This window comes from Scyliorhinus torazame, chromosome 30, assembly GCF_047496885.1.
Source record: "Scyliorhinus torazame isolate Kashiwa2021f chromosome 30, sScyTor2.1, whole genome shotgun sequence".
In the NCBI taxonomy this organism is placed as follows: domain Eukaryota; kingdom Metazoa; phylum Chordata; class Chondrichthyes; order Carcharhiniformes; family Scyliorhinidae; genus Scyliorhinus; species Scyliorhinus torazame.
Window position 1 is genome coordinate 29,103,040 of NC_092736.1, and position 15,993 is coordinate 29,119,032.

At 45.6% G+C, this 15,993-nt stretch overlaps 1 protein-coding gene across 2 annotated transcripts in view; it reads right to left on the reverse strand.

Moving 5' to 3' along the window:
• znf592 (zinc finger protein 592) overlaps positions 1-15,993 on the reverse strand; it is a 225,897-nt gene that overhangs the window by 59,515 nt on the left and 150,389 nt on the right. For both annotated transcript variants that reach the window (XM_072493079.1, XM_072493078.1), the window contains exons 3-4: positions 9,659-12,072; positions 1,301-1,479 (exon numbers count right to left, since the gene is read on the reverse strand). In XM_072493079.1, coding sequence (XP_072349180.1) covers positions 1,301-1,479; positions 9,659-12,052 — 2,573 coding nt within the window. In that variant the 5' untranslated portion in view covers positions 12,053-12,072. The remainder of the gene's footprint in view (positions 1-1,300; positions 1,480-9,658; positions 12,073-15,993) is intronic.

The window sequence follows — 15,993 nt, forward strand, 5'->3', positions numbered from 1 at the left end:
AGTACTTTCCTCTCATCTTTAGTTAAAGTGTTATTTTTTGGTAACAACGCAGATATCCATGCTCAAGAGTCCCCAAGTTGAGCTACTGAAAAATGAATGAGAAGATAAAACTGCTGTTTTCATAATATGGAGAGCACACTACCTCCAAGAGGAGGGGTACTGCACTTGTCTAAGGTTAGAGAGCTTAGATGTGTACTGAAACAGTCAAAGTTTAGGAATGTACTGCGATTTAAATTGCTAAACTGTCCAGATTAATGCTGGTGCAGACCAGAGCCTTCGGCCTGTATGTTTCTGTAAGATTATCTGGAGCTCTGCTTTCATTGGCACATCTACCCCTCCGCGTCCCATGAGCCAGGCTGGAAGGTCACTGCAGTGCTGCAGACTGATAAGTTTGTGTATTGGATTCCTGAGTGCTTTTGGTTCCAAGCATCAAGCACCCAGGCACATCATATTGAACCCATCTCAACCCCAAGGTGAGACTCGCTTCCTACACCTTGACAAAAGTGAAGTCAAGAGGAAGAACACTCTACTTTGAAAGTATAGAGGGCAGCACGGTGGCGCAGCGGTTAGCACTGCTGCCTCACGGCGCTGAGGTCCCAGGTTCGATCCCGGCCCTGGGTCACTGTCCGTGTGGCGTTTGTACATTCTCCCCGTGTCTGCGTGGGTCTCTCACCCCCACAACCCAACAAAATGTGCAGGGTAGGTGGATTGGCTATGCTAAATTGCCGCTTAATTGGAAAAAAAGAATTGGGTACTTTAAATTTATAAAAAACAAAGAGAAAATGTTTGATTGGGGGCAGTGTGATCTGTTGCCCTGAGTAACTTGCTTACCAATTCTCCCTCCCAGCGGAGAAGTGTGGCTTACTTCCAACCCTGCACAACTCATAGGTAACAACCACCACACATTGCAAATAGCACACTGAACTATACTGTCTGATACATCGCCAATTCTGGCCGTGCAGTTTTCTTTAATTGACAAAACTGAAGTCTCCAAAAAGCAAACCATCCAAATTATAATTCTACTGTCATTCCCTGTCTCTACCTTTGTGTATTCAGTTATATCAGCAAAAGATACACCAGACGGGATTAGAAATTGGCAGAAGCTGACAAAATCAAGGAGATACGTTGGAGGTTTACTATTGAATTTTAACCTTCTTGCAGGCAGAAACAGTAATGGTGTACAACGGAAAATTATTTTTTTTTTTATTTCCAAATACATCTAAAAGCATGAACTGCTTTGGAATGGGAATTCAAGCTACCTATTTTCAGGAAACTGTTACTCGGAGAGAGAAATACTGACCTAAACACTACTGTCCGTGTATAGTGTAGGCAGTTTTCCTTGACGTGAGTTTGGAAATAAGCTGAACGACACACCGCTCCGCACTCCGGACAGCTGTAAGGGGACTTGTGTGCATGAATACGGAGATGAGCAGCGTAACTGCACTTATTGGGCAGCATCATCTGGCAGACCCGACAAGTCTTAGAAAGAAAAGAAGAAAGGTAATTGTAAAATATTCCACAGGTACATATTACGGTCACAAAGCGCCTTATTCGGCCCCAAACAAGCTGCATCATTGTGGAGCAAAATTGAACTGTAATTCAGTTATCAAACTCCAATATGCATGAGTAGGGAATATCGATATTGATTTAGAAAGTAATCTACTCAACGGACATGCACTTTCTCAGCTCACAGGCTTCAGAAATTTCTAATGGATTTAAATACATTTGATTAGAATATCCAAACACACTCTCTTCCGACTGTGCCTCGTATCCTCAGTGAGAGTATATTTTGTATTAATTTCCATCCTTGCAGGAGACATAATTGTACAGATGTGGCAGAGTAAGTAATAATCACAGAATAGGCATTAATGGTATTGTTATTGTGGCATTGTCACTGGACGAGTAATCCAGGGCTGAGCATCGGTTTTACACAATTGAGGGAAGGCAGTGGCGTAGTGGTGTTGTCACTGCACTAGGAATGCAGAGGCCCAGGGTAATGCTCTGGGGTCCCTGGTTCGAATCCCACCAGGGCAGAGGGTGAAATTTAAATTCAATAAAAATCTGGAATTAAAAGTTAAACGATGACCATGAAACCATCGGCGATGGTCGTAAAAACCCATCTGGTTCACTAATGCCTATACCTGGTCTGGCATCCAGATCCACAGAAATGTGGTTGACTCTTTATTGCTCTCTGAATAGGTCTAGCAAGCCATTCAGCTGGAGGCGATTTGGGATGGGTAATAAATGCTGGCCCAGCCAGCGACGCCCACATCCCATTAATTAAAACAAAAGCAATTCTAATATAACACCGTTGCATTCCGGGATGAGTTTAAAATCTAGGTCCATGTTAACAGAAGGTTGATAAATAAAACATTTTAGAAATTCAGAGTTTTCAACCTCAATGGGGGACAAAACGCGAGAGCACAGTCTCTCTTTACGGGTCAACAAATTTTTATTCACTATATTGTGAAATAGCCTAAGCTGGAGTACAGCAGCTACCTAATTCCACTTATTTATAGCAATGCAGTAGTAGAGTGTCTGTTTTACTTTATTGCTGTCAAGAACTCTAACCATAGGTGATTGTTTCTCCCAAAGCTTCTACAGTTTCTCTCTGCTTTACGTGATGACCAAGACATTGGTTTTGATAAGCTAATCAGATACACAAACTTAGCAATGTGGGCATTTGGGAGCCAAACTGAAGGAATTTTTCACAGTTTATTTTGGAAGTTTGTAGCTTCACTGTGCCCGGCACTAAGAAAAAAACAATTAAATCAGAACTGCTGAGATACAAAACAAAAAAAAAAAAGATCGCTGAAACTGAAATAGTAACTAGTTGTACATTATCCAATTCATCCAAGTCAGGATTCTACCTGCGATTGGGAAGAGGGAAATACCTCAATAATTTCCACAGCAAGATTGATTTCCTTTCTTGAAGACAGTTACAATTGTTCCATTCCATCCCTCCCGAATCTGTAGGACGAGTGCACGATGCCTTGAAGTGACCAAAATGACGCCAGCGTTGAAGATCTCAGTTGGAATACAATTGGGGCTGCAGGTTTTGTTGTTTTTAAAAAATAGTTTTGACTGCTTGTTACAGCTCTCCCATCAATGATGGTTCACCCATGGATTCTGCTACAGGGTACTGAGGGATAGCCTTTTCCTGGATCACCTACTTCCTGGTGGCTGAGTAAATCCTCCCAAGGAGATAGTGTGGCTTTAGACCTTCAAGAGAACCTCTGGCATGGTCTTTGTTGCCAGAAAAATTCAAGAACACCACCAGGAACTCTTCATTAAATCCATCCCCCTGATCAAAGCATTTGCCTCAGTAAATCACAAGGCTCTGTATAGTGCTCCAAAGATTTGGATGTCAGAAACTTCTTCACAATCCTGCAATTGCTTCATGATTTCATGATGATATGACTGCAGCCAACGTGAGTGGGATCTGGAACAGGTGTCTTCAAAAATTCTCATTGGAGGGTCAAAGCAAGGCTGCATGTTAGCCTGCACATGGTGTACAAGTTACCTGACAGTGGCTATTCACTTCATCAAAGATCAATTGCCCTCTGGTGTCAGTGTCAAATTGCATTTAAATAGAGACTCACCTCAGTCGCCTCTGTGCCAAAACAAAACTGACTTCCACAGATGCCCACGACAGCAGTGAGGTTTGCCAACTCTGCACCAGATTTGCAAGCCATTCTCAATCTCTTCAAATCTGCCGACAAGAAACCTGACCTGTCCTGGAATGTTACCAAAGCAGAACTTAAATATCAACCAACACCTGGTCAGCCAAATATCTTGCTTCCCATTATGCTGAAGGAGAGACTCTAGTATCTGTTGAGCATTTCTCACATCTTGGCAGCTACCTCTCTCAAAAGGCCAACATCGACGAGGAGATCCGACACCTTCTTTTTCCTTTATTTGTTCCTAGGATGTGGGCGTCGCTGGTTGGGTCAGCATTTATTGCTCATCCCCGAGAGCAGTTGTCAACCACGTTGCTGTGGGTCTGGAGTTACTTGATGGGAAAGATGACAGATTTCTTTCCCGAAAGGACATTAGTCGAACCAGGTGGGGTTTTATGACAATCGGCAATGGTTTCATGCTCATCCTCAGGACTTTTTAAATTCCAGATTTTTATTGAGTTCAAATTTCACCATCTGTTGGGATTCGAACCCAAGTCCCCAGAACATTACTCTGGGTCTCTGGATTATTAGTCCAGTGACAATATTGGACTACGTCACTGCTTCCCCATAAACCATGACAGTGAGTGTTTGACAACAAAATCCTACTGTACAGGACAGGTGTTACCACGTTTCTATATGGCAGCGGGACCTGGACTGTGTATCAGAGACACATGAGAGTTTGAGGGAAAATCCACCCGCAATACCTCCACCACGTCCTCTGGAATCAATGGGAGGACCATCAAACAAATGTTAATGTCCTTCTTGAAGCCGGCTCCACAAGTATTCACACAAAACACCTGCAAAATCAAATTTGATGGGCAGGACACTGTGCGCGAATGGCCAAAAACTGTCTCCCCCACCAGGTCCTGGCCTTTCAACTCTCAAATGGCCAGAGTCCCAGGGGAGGACAGGGAAAACACTTCAAAGAGACCCCAAAGCTCTCGTTGAAGTGTGGCAGCTTTGACTTTAATGACTGGGAGGAGCTTGCTACTGATTGGTCACAATGGTGACAAAATGTCTATCAAGCTACATCATGCCCAGTCAAAGCAGCTTAACGATAAGGCAGAGCTGGGGCAGTGAAGAAACAGAAGTAAATGCTGCGTTCCGGATCCCACTACCTAGTGGGACGTTCTGCTCAAAGTGCCCAACGTTCTGCAGGTTGAGAATCTATCTGTTCAGTCACATGCAGACCCATGGCAAAAACTTGCATCCCTGAGGAGGCGCCCACATCGAAATGAGGGACAGCTGATGGCTACAAAGAAAAGTATCCCATGGGTGCCTGGAAGAAAACAAGGTTTTTGTTTTGTGCGGAACAGTTCAAGGGGTTGCAGCATCATCCTTTGTGAAAAGTATTACGTTCATGGGGAATAGAAAATCGGCTGCGACTGGCAACCAGACCTAGTTGTATCAAAATGGAAGCCACATTGCCATACAGTAATGGATGTTACTTTGAGGCAGGTATTAAGACTCATCTGGAAAATAAAGAGAGGGGTATAATTTTGAGCCCATTTCGTTCCTTGAACTGGTATGCTCAAAAAATGAGTAAATGTTCCATTCCAAAGGCTAACAAAGTATACAAAACACACATAAGCACCCTTATGTATCTTACACGTTTTAGATCTAATCTCATTGATCCATTTATGATCTGTCTGACAATGTTAGAGGGACCCTTTTTCAGAGACATTAAACTGAAGACCCAACTGCTCTCAGGTAGACAAAGATTCCACTATTCGAAGAGAGGAGAGTTCATCCGTTGTCTTTGTCTACACTTACCCTTCAACCAACACCTCCAAAACAGATATATGGTTTATTGTTTCACTGATGGCTTTAACTAGGAACTTTCCACGCACAAGTTGGCTGCCACATTTCCTATATAATTACGGTCACTGCACTTCCAAAGTTCCTCATTGGCTAGGACGGCCTGAGGGTGTGAAAAGCGCTATATAAATGCAAGAACCTTCGATAGTCTGCGTGAATCGTTGGGCATTTCTGATTCGGGGATGGGAACAGGGCAGCAAGGATTATCTGGGAGGTCAGAATTCCTGAAAGGTTTTGGTAGAAAACAATGAGCATCAGAAAAAGCGTAGGCCATTCAGCAGCTCGAGCCCGATCAGCCATTCAATTTAGTCATGGCGGATCTTTGACCTAAGCCCTCTGTGTGTAGAAGTGGTACCTAGCTTCATTCCTGAAAGGTCCGGCTCCAATCTTTAGCCGTTGTCCCCCAGTGGAAACAGTTTCTCTATCTATCTCACCTGTTCCCCATAATGTCTAGAAACATTTGACAAAATCCCTCATCCTTCACTAAGAATACATTTAGATGTCAGAGAGTTGTATTAAGATACTTTTCATCTATGAGTTGTGAGTGGTCAAGAAACCGCGGAATCCGTTAACGTTACAGCTGAAGTAAAAGTTAAAATATTTTCTTTTCTTTTGTTTTAATACAGTTTGTTTATAAAATAACCAAGCCCTATTTCTTATATTATTACTCCTGGAACGAATCGATCTTTCCACACCGCATTAAAGCTTAATGGCATCTGATCCTGTCTCTCCGCCACTGTTAAGAGCTGAACAAGCGCACGTAACAGCTGCCTGGGAGCAGTTAAAGGGTCCACAAAAGACTTGCATTTATATGGCACTTTTCACATTCCCAGGGCAACACAGCAGTTCACAGCCAATGAACTATGTTTAAGTGTAATTACAACTGCAATGCAGTGGGAAAAAAGACGGAGGAATTAGCTGGCAGGCGGTGACACTGCTCGCGATGTCAAGCGAGCTAGCTTGATGGGACTAGCGAACTAAAAGAAATCAAGAGAATTACACTAACATTGGTGAAGCTGCTGCCTTTAAACTTTATTTAAAAAATACACTCACTGGTTACACACAATAGTTATGGCAAGGAATTAAATCATTTACTTCATACAGCTAAAACCAGACGTTCCAGTAATCTAACCTTTAAACTGCAACAATCAGATTTGCTCTTATAGAGGCCAACATTCATCATTCTTGGATTTATAGTTGGTGCCTGAGCAGCTCAGACTTCTCTGGGGCGATGCCCAATTCTGAGCTGCAAGTGTAACAACGGTATAGCATTGACAGCCAAAAAATAACCGGCCAGCTTTCGGTCAGGATAATTGGTTCAAATGGGTCAGCAACTTCCTGGACATCAATGGTCAGTGAAGGGGGCAAGGCAATGGACTGTATGGTAGTGGGAGAAGCTGATTTCTCAACATTGTCTGGTTCAAAATAGCAATAAAGCACAGTATAATTTTGATGAATAACTGCTGCTACCAGCCATGTGAGGGAGCGAGGGAATTCACGCAGGTATTTGATCTATTTTTTCCTTTAAAAATTAGGCTGGTTACATTTGTGAGAGATGCTGTCAGGGGTCAATATGACATTCTCTCCAGTTAGGTTTCCGCTCTCCCTGGTTACCCCCTCCCCCTGACTGTATCTCGGGGCCCCAGTGTTAACTCCGGAGATCTGGTTGGTCCCTGCTGGCAGGTTATTCTACACTGGGAGGGGGAGCATTAGTAGTCTTCCACAAGTAACTCGGAAGTAACATACATCTCCATTTATTGCAGAGGTAAACTCTTACCACACACACAATGTTCTGGCGGTACAGGTAAACAGTGACACACCTGGGGCGATATTCTCCCCCAACGGCGCGATGTCCGCCGACTTGCGCCCAAATCAGCGCCAATCAGATGGGCATCGCGCCGTCCCAAAGGTGCGGAATGCTCCGCATCTTTGGCGGCCTAGCCCCGACATTGAGGGCCTAGGCCGACGCCGGAGGGATTTCCGCCCCGCCAGCTGACGGAAATGGCGTTTGTTGCCCCGCCAGCTGGCGTGGAAATGCGGCGCATGCGCGGGAGCGTCAGCTGACAGTTTCCCGGCGCATGCGCGGGAGCGTCAGCTGAAAGATTCCCGCGCATGCGCAGTGGGGAGAGTCTCTTCCGCCTCCGCCATGGTGGAGGCCGTGGCGGAGGCGGAAGGGAAAGAGTGCCCCCACGGCACAGGCCTGCCCGCGGATCGGTGGGCCCCGATCCCGGGCCAGGCCACCGTGGGGGCACCCCCCGGGGTCAGATCGCCCCGCGCCCCCCCAAGGACCCCGGAGCCCGCCCACGCCGCCTGGTCCCGCTGGTAAATACCAGGTTTAATTTACGCCGGCGGGACAGGCAATTTCTGGGCGGGACTTCAGCCCATCCGGGCCGGAGAATTGAGCGGAGGGTCCCGCCAACCGGCGCGGCCCGATTCCCGCCCCCGCCCAATCTCCGGTGCCGGAGACTTCGGCGGGGGTGGGATTCACGGCGGCCAACGGCCATTCTCTGACCCGGCGGGGGGTCGGAGAATGACGCCCCAGGTTTCAAGCTGCTATGTTGTAAAAGCCTCCGGACGTGCATCACTGCACCAGCTTCATTGTGTTCTAACCTTAAGTATCTTGAATGCGGCATGTGGAAAATGTCTCAATTCAAGATGAAGAACTGACAGGAACGATGACCTAAACCCTGGGACTTTATACAATGTGGGAAGGGGAAACCACCTAACTACAATAACATATGACGACATTTTTATTTGCATGCCAGGCATTTAGTTTTCTCAGAACTGAATCACTCTGGCCATTCTTATTATTGTGTTTAAGGCCCAAGAAGGTATCTTTCCTTTTTTTTTAAGCGGTTATTGGACAGGCACATGGAGCACACCAGAATGACAGGGAGTGGGATAGCTTGATCTTGGTTTCGGACAATGCTCGGCACAACAGAGGGCCGAAGGGCCTGTTCTGTGCTGTACTGTTCTATGTAAATCCAGAGTGGGTATCCGTAACACTGGTTTTAAGTTTGAGTCTGATTTATTAATTGCGAGCAGCCAAGCCAATCTGGAGGGTACACACACATTTCGGAGCCAGGAGTTATTTTGCTTCACCTCATACCATGGATATGCACTTTATGGCTTAACATTGCAATGCCTTTACGAGAATCAGAGTGTCCACCAGGCCATTTGGTCAGAGGGGTATGCATGGCATTGGGTGGCCACAGAGGGAAGAAGGGAGAGGGAACAAACAGTTGGTGTTAATTTATTTTTATTACAATCTTTATTGTCACAAGTAGGCTTACATTAACACTGCAATGAAGTTACTGTGAAAAGCCCCAGTCGCCACACTCCGGCGCCTGTTCAGGTACACAGAGGGAGAATTCAGAATGTCCAATTCACCTAACAAGCACGTCTTTCGGGAGTTGTGGGAGGAAATTGGAGTACCCGGAGGAAACTCACGCAGACACAGGGAGAACGTGCAGACTCCGCACAGACAGTGACCCCAAACCTGGAATCGAACCTGGAACCCTGGCAACAGTGCTAACCACTGTGCTACCGGAAGAAGAGTTTTTCAGAAATCTGAGCCCCATCATTCATAAAGCAGCAGATGGGAGCCTGGAATGAGGAGGACACAATGGGACTTGGGACAATAATATTTCCCATTTGGCACATAGATCAAAACCCAGCCTATACTGGTGGCGTGAAAATCTCTTCTGTGCACGGGCTGTAAGAATTTTATGGGAAGTGAATTTGGGAATCTTGATTGGGTTTCTGCTGGGTGCGGGCTGGCAACACAAAAGTGTACCCGAGCACTAATTGTCAACCTCACTCAGCTGGGATGAGAAGCTGAATAGAAGTCACACTGATGTATTAAGATGTTATGTTCTCGCGACGTTGGAGCAAATTGGAAAGAACTTTAACCTGCTACTGGACATGGTACAATGCTTGATGCTGACATGGGATGTGTTAAATGGAAGAGTTTCCTGTTGTCAATTGCCATCCTATGTTGTCAGGTGGGCTGCCTCATGACAATGAGTGCAAAAAGAAATAAACTCTTAGAAGTGCCAGTACAGTCTGCAAGAAATGATGTTGCATGAACTGATGTTGCATGCATCACCTTCCCCTTGATTGAAACAAGGTGAGTTTTTGCATAGTTTGAATTCACTTACCGGTGCCTCCGCATCATCTGTCACCTGCTGGTAGTGTCCTGCAAGGCTGTTGTAATCCTGGAACTGTTGATAGCACTCGAGACATTTTAACCCATGCCGTACTAACCGAAGTGAGTCACAGCGCAGAGGCATTGCAGGGTGACTGGAAGCTGGGCTATCCATCCCAATTACTGTTAAACTGTCAATTTCTTGGGCCGCAGGAGTTGCAGCCTGGGCAGGGGGATCGGATGATACAGCAGTTGTCACTGGGGTGGTTGAAAACATTTGGTCCGAAGGTATGGGTTTCATCTGTAACTGAGTGCACTGCATCACGGCGCCTTTGCCCTTGTGTTCCCGTGCGTGCAAAAGCAAGCCGCACTTGTTGAAGAAGACCATCAGTTTGGAACAATGGCTGCACATCACCTCAATATGGACACTTCGCCTCTCATAATGCTGTGATAAACTCTTCTCCAGAGCAAATGCATCGCCACATTCCAAACAGCGATAGCCACGGGCTGGCATGGATAACTCACTATTGGCAGGTGGCTTAAGGTTTGGAGCATAGATTGGCACGGGATTGGTACTGTTCAACAGTTTGTTAAAAGCTTCAACAACAATGTTCTGATTTGAAGTGGGGGATTCACTATTTTGTGGCACTGCGTTCTTGACTTGTTGCACCAATGGCACGGTCACCACCTGGGTGGCAATCTTTTGTTGGCTCTGCCGCAAAGTACTGGACCTTGCGGTAGCAGTAGCAGCAACACTGTGTGGAACCAAGTTCAGGCTTGCCAGGTGAACAGCTTTTGGCAGGAGACTCGTACTGGAGGGATTTGCTGAGTGCTTTACTGCAGCCTGCTTCTGCTGTACCATGCCAGCAACTTTCATGATGGCACTGCTGGCATCCTCGGGTGGAGAAGCTGTTACAGCCGTAGCTTTCAAGTCGCTGGTGCCATCTACATCTTCAGCTCCGTTGGCAGGTACGCTAGACAAAGAACTGACTGCATTAGCCAGGTTTCTGGCTGACATTTGCTTCTTTCCATTTTCCACTGCTGTTGAAGTGTGTGTCTGCGATGGTGCACTGGTCACAGGGCTAGATCTTAAACTCAACTCCTCAGTAAAACTCATTTCAGTCAGCGACTGCTCTGGTGAACTCCTAGACTCGCTCTGCTCAGAGTCTGGCATTATCCTCGTCGCAGTCCTGGTAATTTCACCGGAAGAAGTTTTAATGGTTTTGATCCTTACTTTTGGGATGGCTGGTGGTGAGCCTGTTGCAACATATGGGGACCCTCTGCCACTGTAGTCACTGGACACACTCCTTGGGCTATCAGGCTGTTTGTTTATCAGTTTCTTCACTCCGTCCATTGGACTTCTTGGACTCTTTGGTGACTTTGCCATTTTGGGGCTGCCCTTCACCCCGTCCTTCAATGCCAACAGGGACTCTTTAAAGTTTTCGCTTTGTTCCTCCTTTGGGAAGTCTGTTGTTTTTTTGGCATTAAGAGCTACCAACGCTGCCAAGCAAGACGACAGCTTCGAATGAGCTGATTTTAGACGCTGGCGAGGCGGGACCGAAGAACACAAGTTCATCTCTGGAGCACTGCTGCTCCTTGGCTCTTCTACGATATTATTGTGCAGGTCACTTGAGGGCTGCAAGCTGTCAAACAAACCTTTGTCAAAGACTTTGTCCTGTAGCTGCGTTTCTTCCGATACATGGGTTGAGATTGTCCTTTGCCCAAAGCTGACTTCCTTCACTTTACAGTTTCTAATCTCGTTTGCTTTCTCCCGCTTTTTAGAGTATTCATCAAACATGCTCAACTCGGTCATGGCTTGCTCAGGCTGTTCCCTTGTACTGTCCACCAGCGAACTCTCTGTGGAAATATATAGGCCTACAGAACCAAGGTACGGTCTCTCGTCCCGTTTAATGCTATCCATAATACTAGCATCCTGAATGGTTTCATCTGGCTCTGGGCTAGAAATAGGACTAAACTGACTAAAGGCTGGTAGAACTTCTGACCTTGGTGTGTCAAATTTATCTGAGTAGTTTCTGGAACTATCTCCATTAATGAAAGCAGTGACCATTTTGCTGTAGCTATTTCCAAGGCTGTGGGTATCAGCAGTAATATCAGAATTTCGAAACCCATTTTGAAGCAGATTCTGTCCAAGCTGATGGCCATCCTTCTCAGTGATGGAATCGAAGGAGTCCTGTCGACTGGTGTTCTTAACAATCACACTCACCACTGGGACGTCAGGTATGGCGTGGTGCATAGACAGCTCGTCTATATCCATACCTGCTTGCTTTAGGTGATTTTCTGTCTCCTCGCTACTCGACTGGATAGCCTCCTTGGCATCGAGGTCTGGGTCAGGAATGTCAAAAGCAGCTAGGAGGTCATCGAAATCTGGGGTCTTCATGTCACCCATGTTTGGGCACTTAGTAAAACCTTAAAAGAAAGACAGAAGACTTTAGTCACAATTAAATTTTACTTTGTGAAACAGAATGGGTGCAAATATGAAACCAACATCCTAGAGATATGATGTAAAGAAGCAGCTGCAAAGAAAGGAAAATTACTAAGATTAAATGCTGCCAACACGGAACCATAGAGTAGAACCACAGAAATGCTACAGTGCAGAAGGAGGCCATTTTGCCCATCAAGTCTGCATGGACCCTTTGAAAGAGCACTCCACCTCAGCCCACTCCCCCACCCTATCCTTGTAACCTGCCTACCCCACCGAACCTGCACATCTCTGGACACCAAGGGGCAATTTAGCATGATCAATTCACCTCGCCTGCACGTCTTTGGACTGTGAGGAGGAAACCGAAGCACCCGGAGGAAACCCAGGCAGACATGCGGAGAAAAAGTGCAAACTCCACAAGGCCAGAATCAAACCCGGGTCCCTGGCGCTGTGAGGCAATGCCGTGCCACCTTGTTATGTTATGATGGGTTTTACTGATCTATTGTGCATACAAAACCACCACTACTTTCTTCTCTCTGGCAGCCCTCATAATTCAATTTGAGCCTCAAATAGTTCATTGTCCTCAAGGGCAGAAATACTGGTCAAACACTAGTGCAATTATGTTGTCCCAGCTGACTGTTCTGCAAAGGTGGCAGTAAGCAAGCTGTGGCATTCCAAAGAATTCCAAAATGAAACTCCACAGGAAGGGCAAGGCATGTGACATTCAGGCGCACTGTGCGCTTGTTAATCATATAAAAAAACAATTTGCATTTACAGTAACACATCGGGATTAGTGCCAGCAATTACGAGTTCCAGGAACGTGTGTTGTGTTGCCACTCTCTTGAACATCCGAAAGGCAAACAGCTGGCAAACAGCCTGACTGCAATGAAATTCTGCCAGTGAGTGTAGCTGTTCTTTTCACAGGAAGAGATCAGAGCAAACAAAAGCCCACAACGTTTCTCTTTCATGCTGTCTCAAGCATGTCATACGGGGCAGACACTTCTGAAATGCAAACACTGGCATATTTGAGGCAGATATTTCATGCGGCTGGTAAGCACGGACAATCCGCCATCATCAGTCACACGAGCAGAAGGGATTAGTGCCAACTTGCATTTCTAAACTCATTTAACACAGTATAATATAAATGTATTTCATGTCGTAAACAGGATCCTGAGAAGCAGTTCTTAAGGCAAGTGATTAAAAGCTTGGTAACAAAAGTGAATGAAGAAAAGGAAGGCGAGAGGAAAGGAGAAAAGGACCCAGGAGGATTAAGACAGAAGAAATAAAGTCCAGAGCGGCAGCTAAAGTGAACAGGACAGGAAAACGAAGGTTACATGGCAGACCATAATGACCCTCTCCCTCTATTCTTCTAACTGCAACAAAGAAGAACTGCAGGTAGCCTTGAGTAAAGTGGCGAGGAATAGGGATCCAGATCAAATTGGAACTGCGTCTTTTAAGTCCAAAGTCAGTACAGACTTCACTGCAATTTTAGAAAACCCTAATCTGTTTCTTTTAAAACCTCAGATATTATCTCTATTACACCCAATCTCCACTGCTAGATTACAGTTTTTATATTTTATTTTCAAATATCAAATTAACATTGGGAATTTAATCGACAAGATTACAGAGAAAACCATCTAGAAAAGGGAAATCAAAGTGAAACTGGCAGAATGTGTGTTATTACCGGATAGTTAAACAAAATACTAATTGAGGGAGAAAAGGCATTTAGGAACACAGATAAATACACCCATAATTGATCAATTCTGCCTGGAGGAGAAATGATAAATGGATATGACTGTGTCAAATGCAGCACAACATGACGTGCCTGTTCGACTCCTCACTGCAAAGAGATAGTCACAGCCAAGTTATGGGCAGGAATTCATTGGAACAGTTTTGTGTGTTAATCAGGCCTTTGCAATCTCCCATCAGCTCGCACTACACCCATGCCAAGATTTGCTGGAAAGGTCAATGATGAATCAGGGATCTCGTTGATGGTGTAGCCAATAGTTTATTGGTCCAACCATATAAGCTGAGAACAGACGCCTTATCTCTCGAGGAGGCAAGTGAGTTGCATCTTCTAAAATCATCTTAAACCAATTTAAAAAAGTTAATTCCAATTGCGGCTTTAGGAAAACCCAGTGAAAACTAATCTCCAGCGTCTGCAAATCCCCCTGTTCACAGACGTGTTGTAACAGGACTCAGAGAAACGGGTTTTGTGCTTTGGGAATGAGTATCCGTGGGTTTTAGTGGATGGTGCTTTGGTGGAGCCAGCTACTGGGACACCAAGGAGGGCAACCTGCCAAAACACGATGTTAGAAAACAAATCCAAACAGATTCATGTCTGCAATATTGCGGCTCCACCTGGGGCCTTGAGCACTGCATTTAGGCTGACACCACCAACGCTGTGCTGAACGAATGCTGCACTGTTGTAAGTTCTGCCATTTGAAAAGACACTGTCTGTTTTGAAAAAGAGGAGGGGAGTTCTCCCCGGTGTCCTGGTCAATATTTGCCCCATAGCCAATATCACTGAAGCAGATGAGCTAGTCATCGTATCACTGCTGTTTGTGGGAGCCCTGCCTCAGACACTGACCAAACCTCAAAAGTATTTCATAGGCGTTGGAAGTGCTTTCTGATGTCTGCCGATCGTAAAAAGCAAAGTCTATCTCTGCTTTTTTATTCTATATTGGTCCCTTTGTACTCAAGAATTGAGTACTCTAAATTTATTAAAATAAAGAGGTCCAAAGATTGAAAAAAAATCTTCATCTCAGTCCTAAGTGACTTACCCCTGATTCTGAGACTATGACCCCCTAGTTCCAGAAACCAAGCCAAGATCCTACCTGCATCTGTTTCGAGCCTTGTAAGAAGTTTATATATTTCAATGAGTTCATCAATTATTCTTCTGAAGGTCAATCCTGTTATCTCAGGAATCAATCTAGTGAATCTTTATTGCACTCCCTCTATGACAAGTATATCCTCCTTAGATAAGGAGACCAAAACTGGACACAATCCTCCAGGTGCAGTTTCAGCAAGGCCCTGTACAACTGCAGCAAGACTCCTGTACTCAAATCCTCTTGCAATAATGGCCAACTTAACTGCTCGCTGCACTTGCCTGTTAGCTTTCAGTGACTCATGAACAAGGGCACCAAGGTCCCTTTGGACATCTCTCATACCTTCTAATGGGATAGATTCAGAACAGATTTAGCAACTCGAGACAGGGCATCCATGAGACGCTGTGGGCCATCAGCGGCAACAGAATTGGACTCAGTCACAATCTCATAGAATCTACAGTGTAGAAGGAGGCCGTTCGGCCCATCGAGTCTGCACCGGCTCTTGGAAAGAGCACCCTACTTAAGCCCACGCCTCCCTGTAACCCGATAACTCCAGCTAACCTTTTTTGGACACCAAGGGCAATTTAGCAAGGCCAATCCACCTACCCTGCGCGTCTTTGGACTGTGGGAGGAAACCGGAGCACCCGGAGGAAACCCACGCAGACACGGGGAGAATGTGCAGACTCCGCACAGTGACCCAAGCCGGGAATCGAACATGGGACCCTGGAGCTGTGAAGCAACTGTGCTAACCACTGTGCTACTGCACTGCCCTGTAACCTCATGGTCCGGCATATTCCCCGCCCTACCATTAACTCCAAGTCAGGGGATCAATCCTGGTTCAATTGGGGGTGGGGTGGGGGGAGATTGTTCTTCAGATAATAACAAAATAAAGGAGGACATTAATAAACTTGCAGAATGCGCAAATAATTATCAAACAAAGTTTAAGACAGATAAATGTGAGGTAGAACGTTTTGCCAGGAAGAATAGAGAGGTAATTTATTACTTGGAAGGTGCAAATCTAGATGGGAAGAGGAACATAGGGATCTTGGAGTACAAATCCATCAATCACTAAACGCTGTG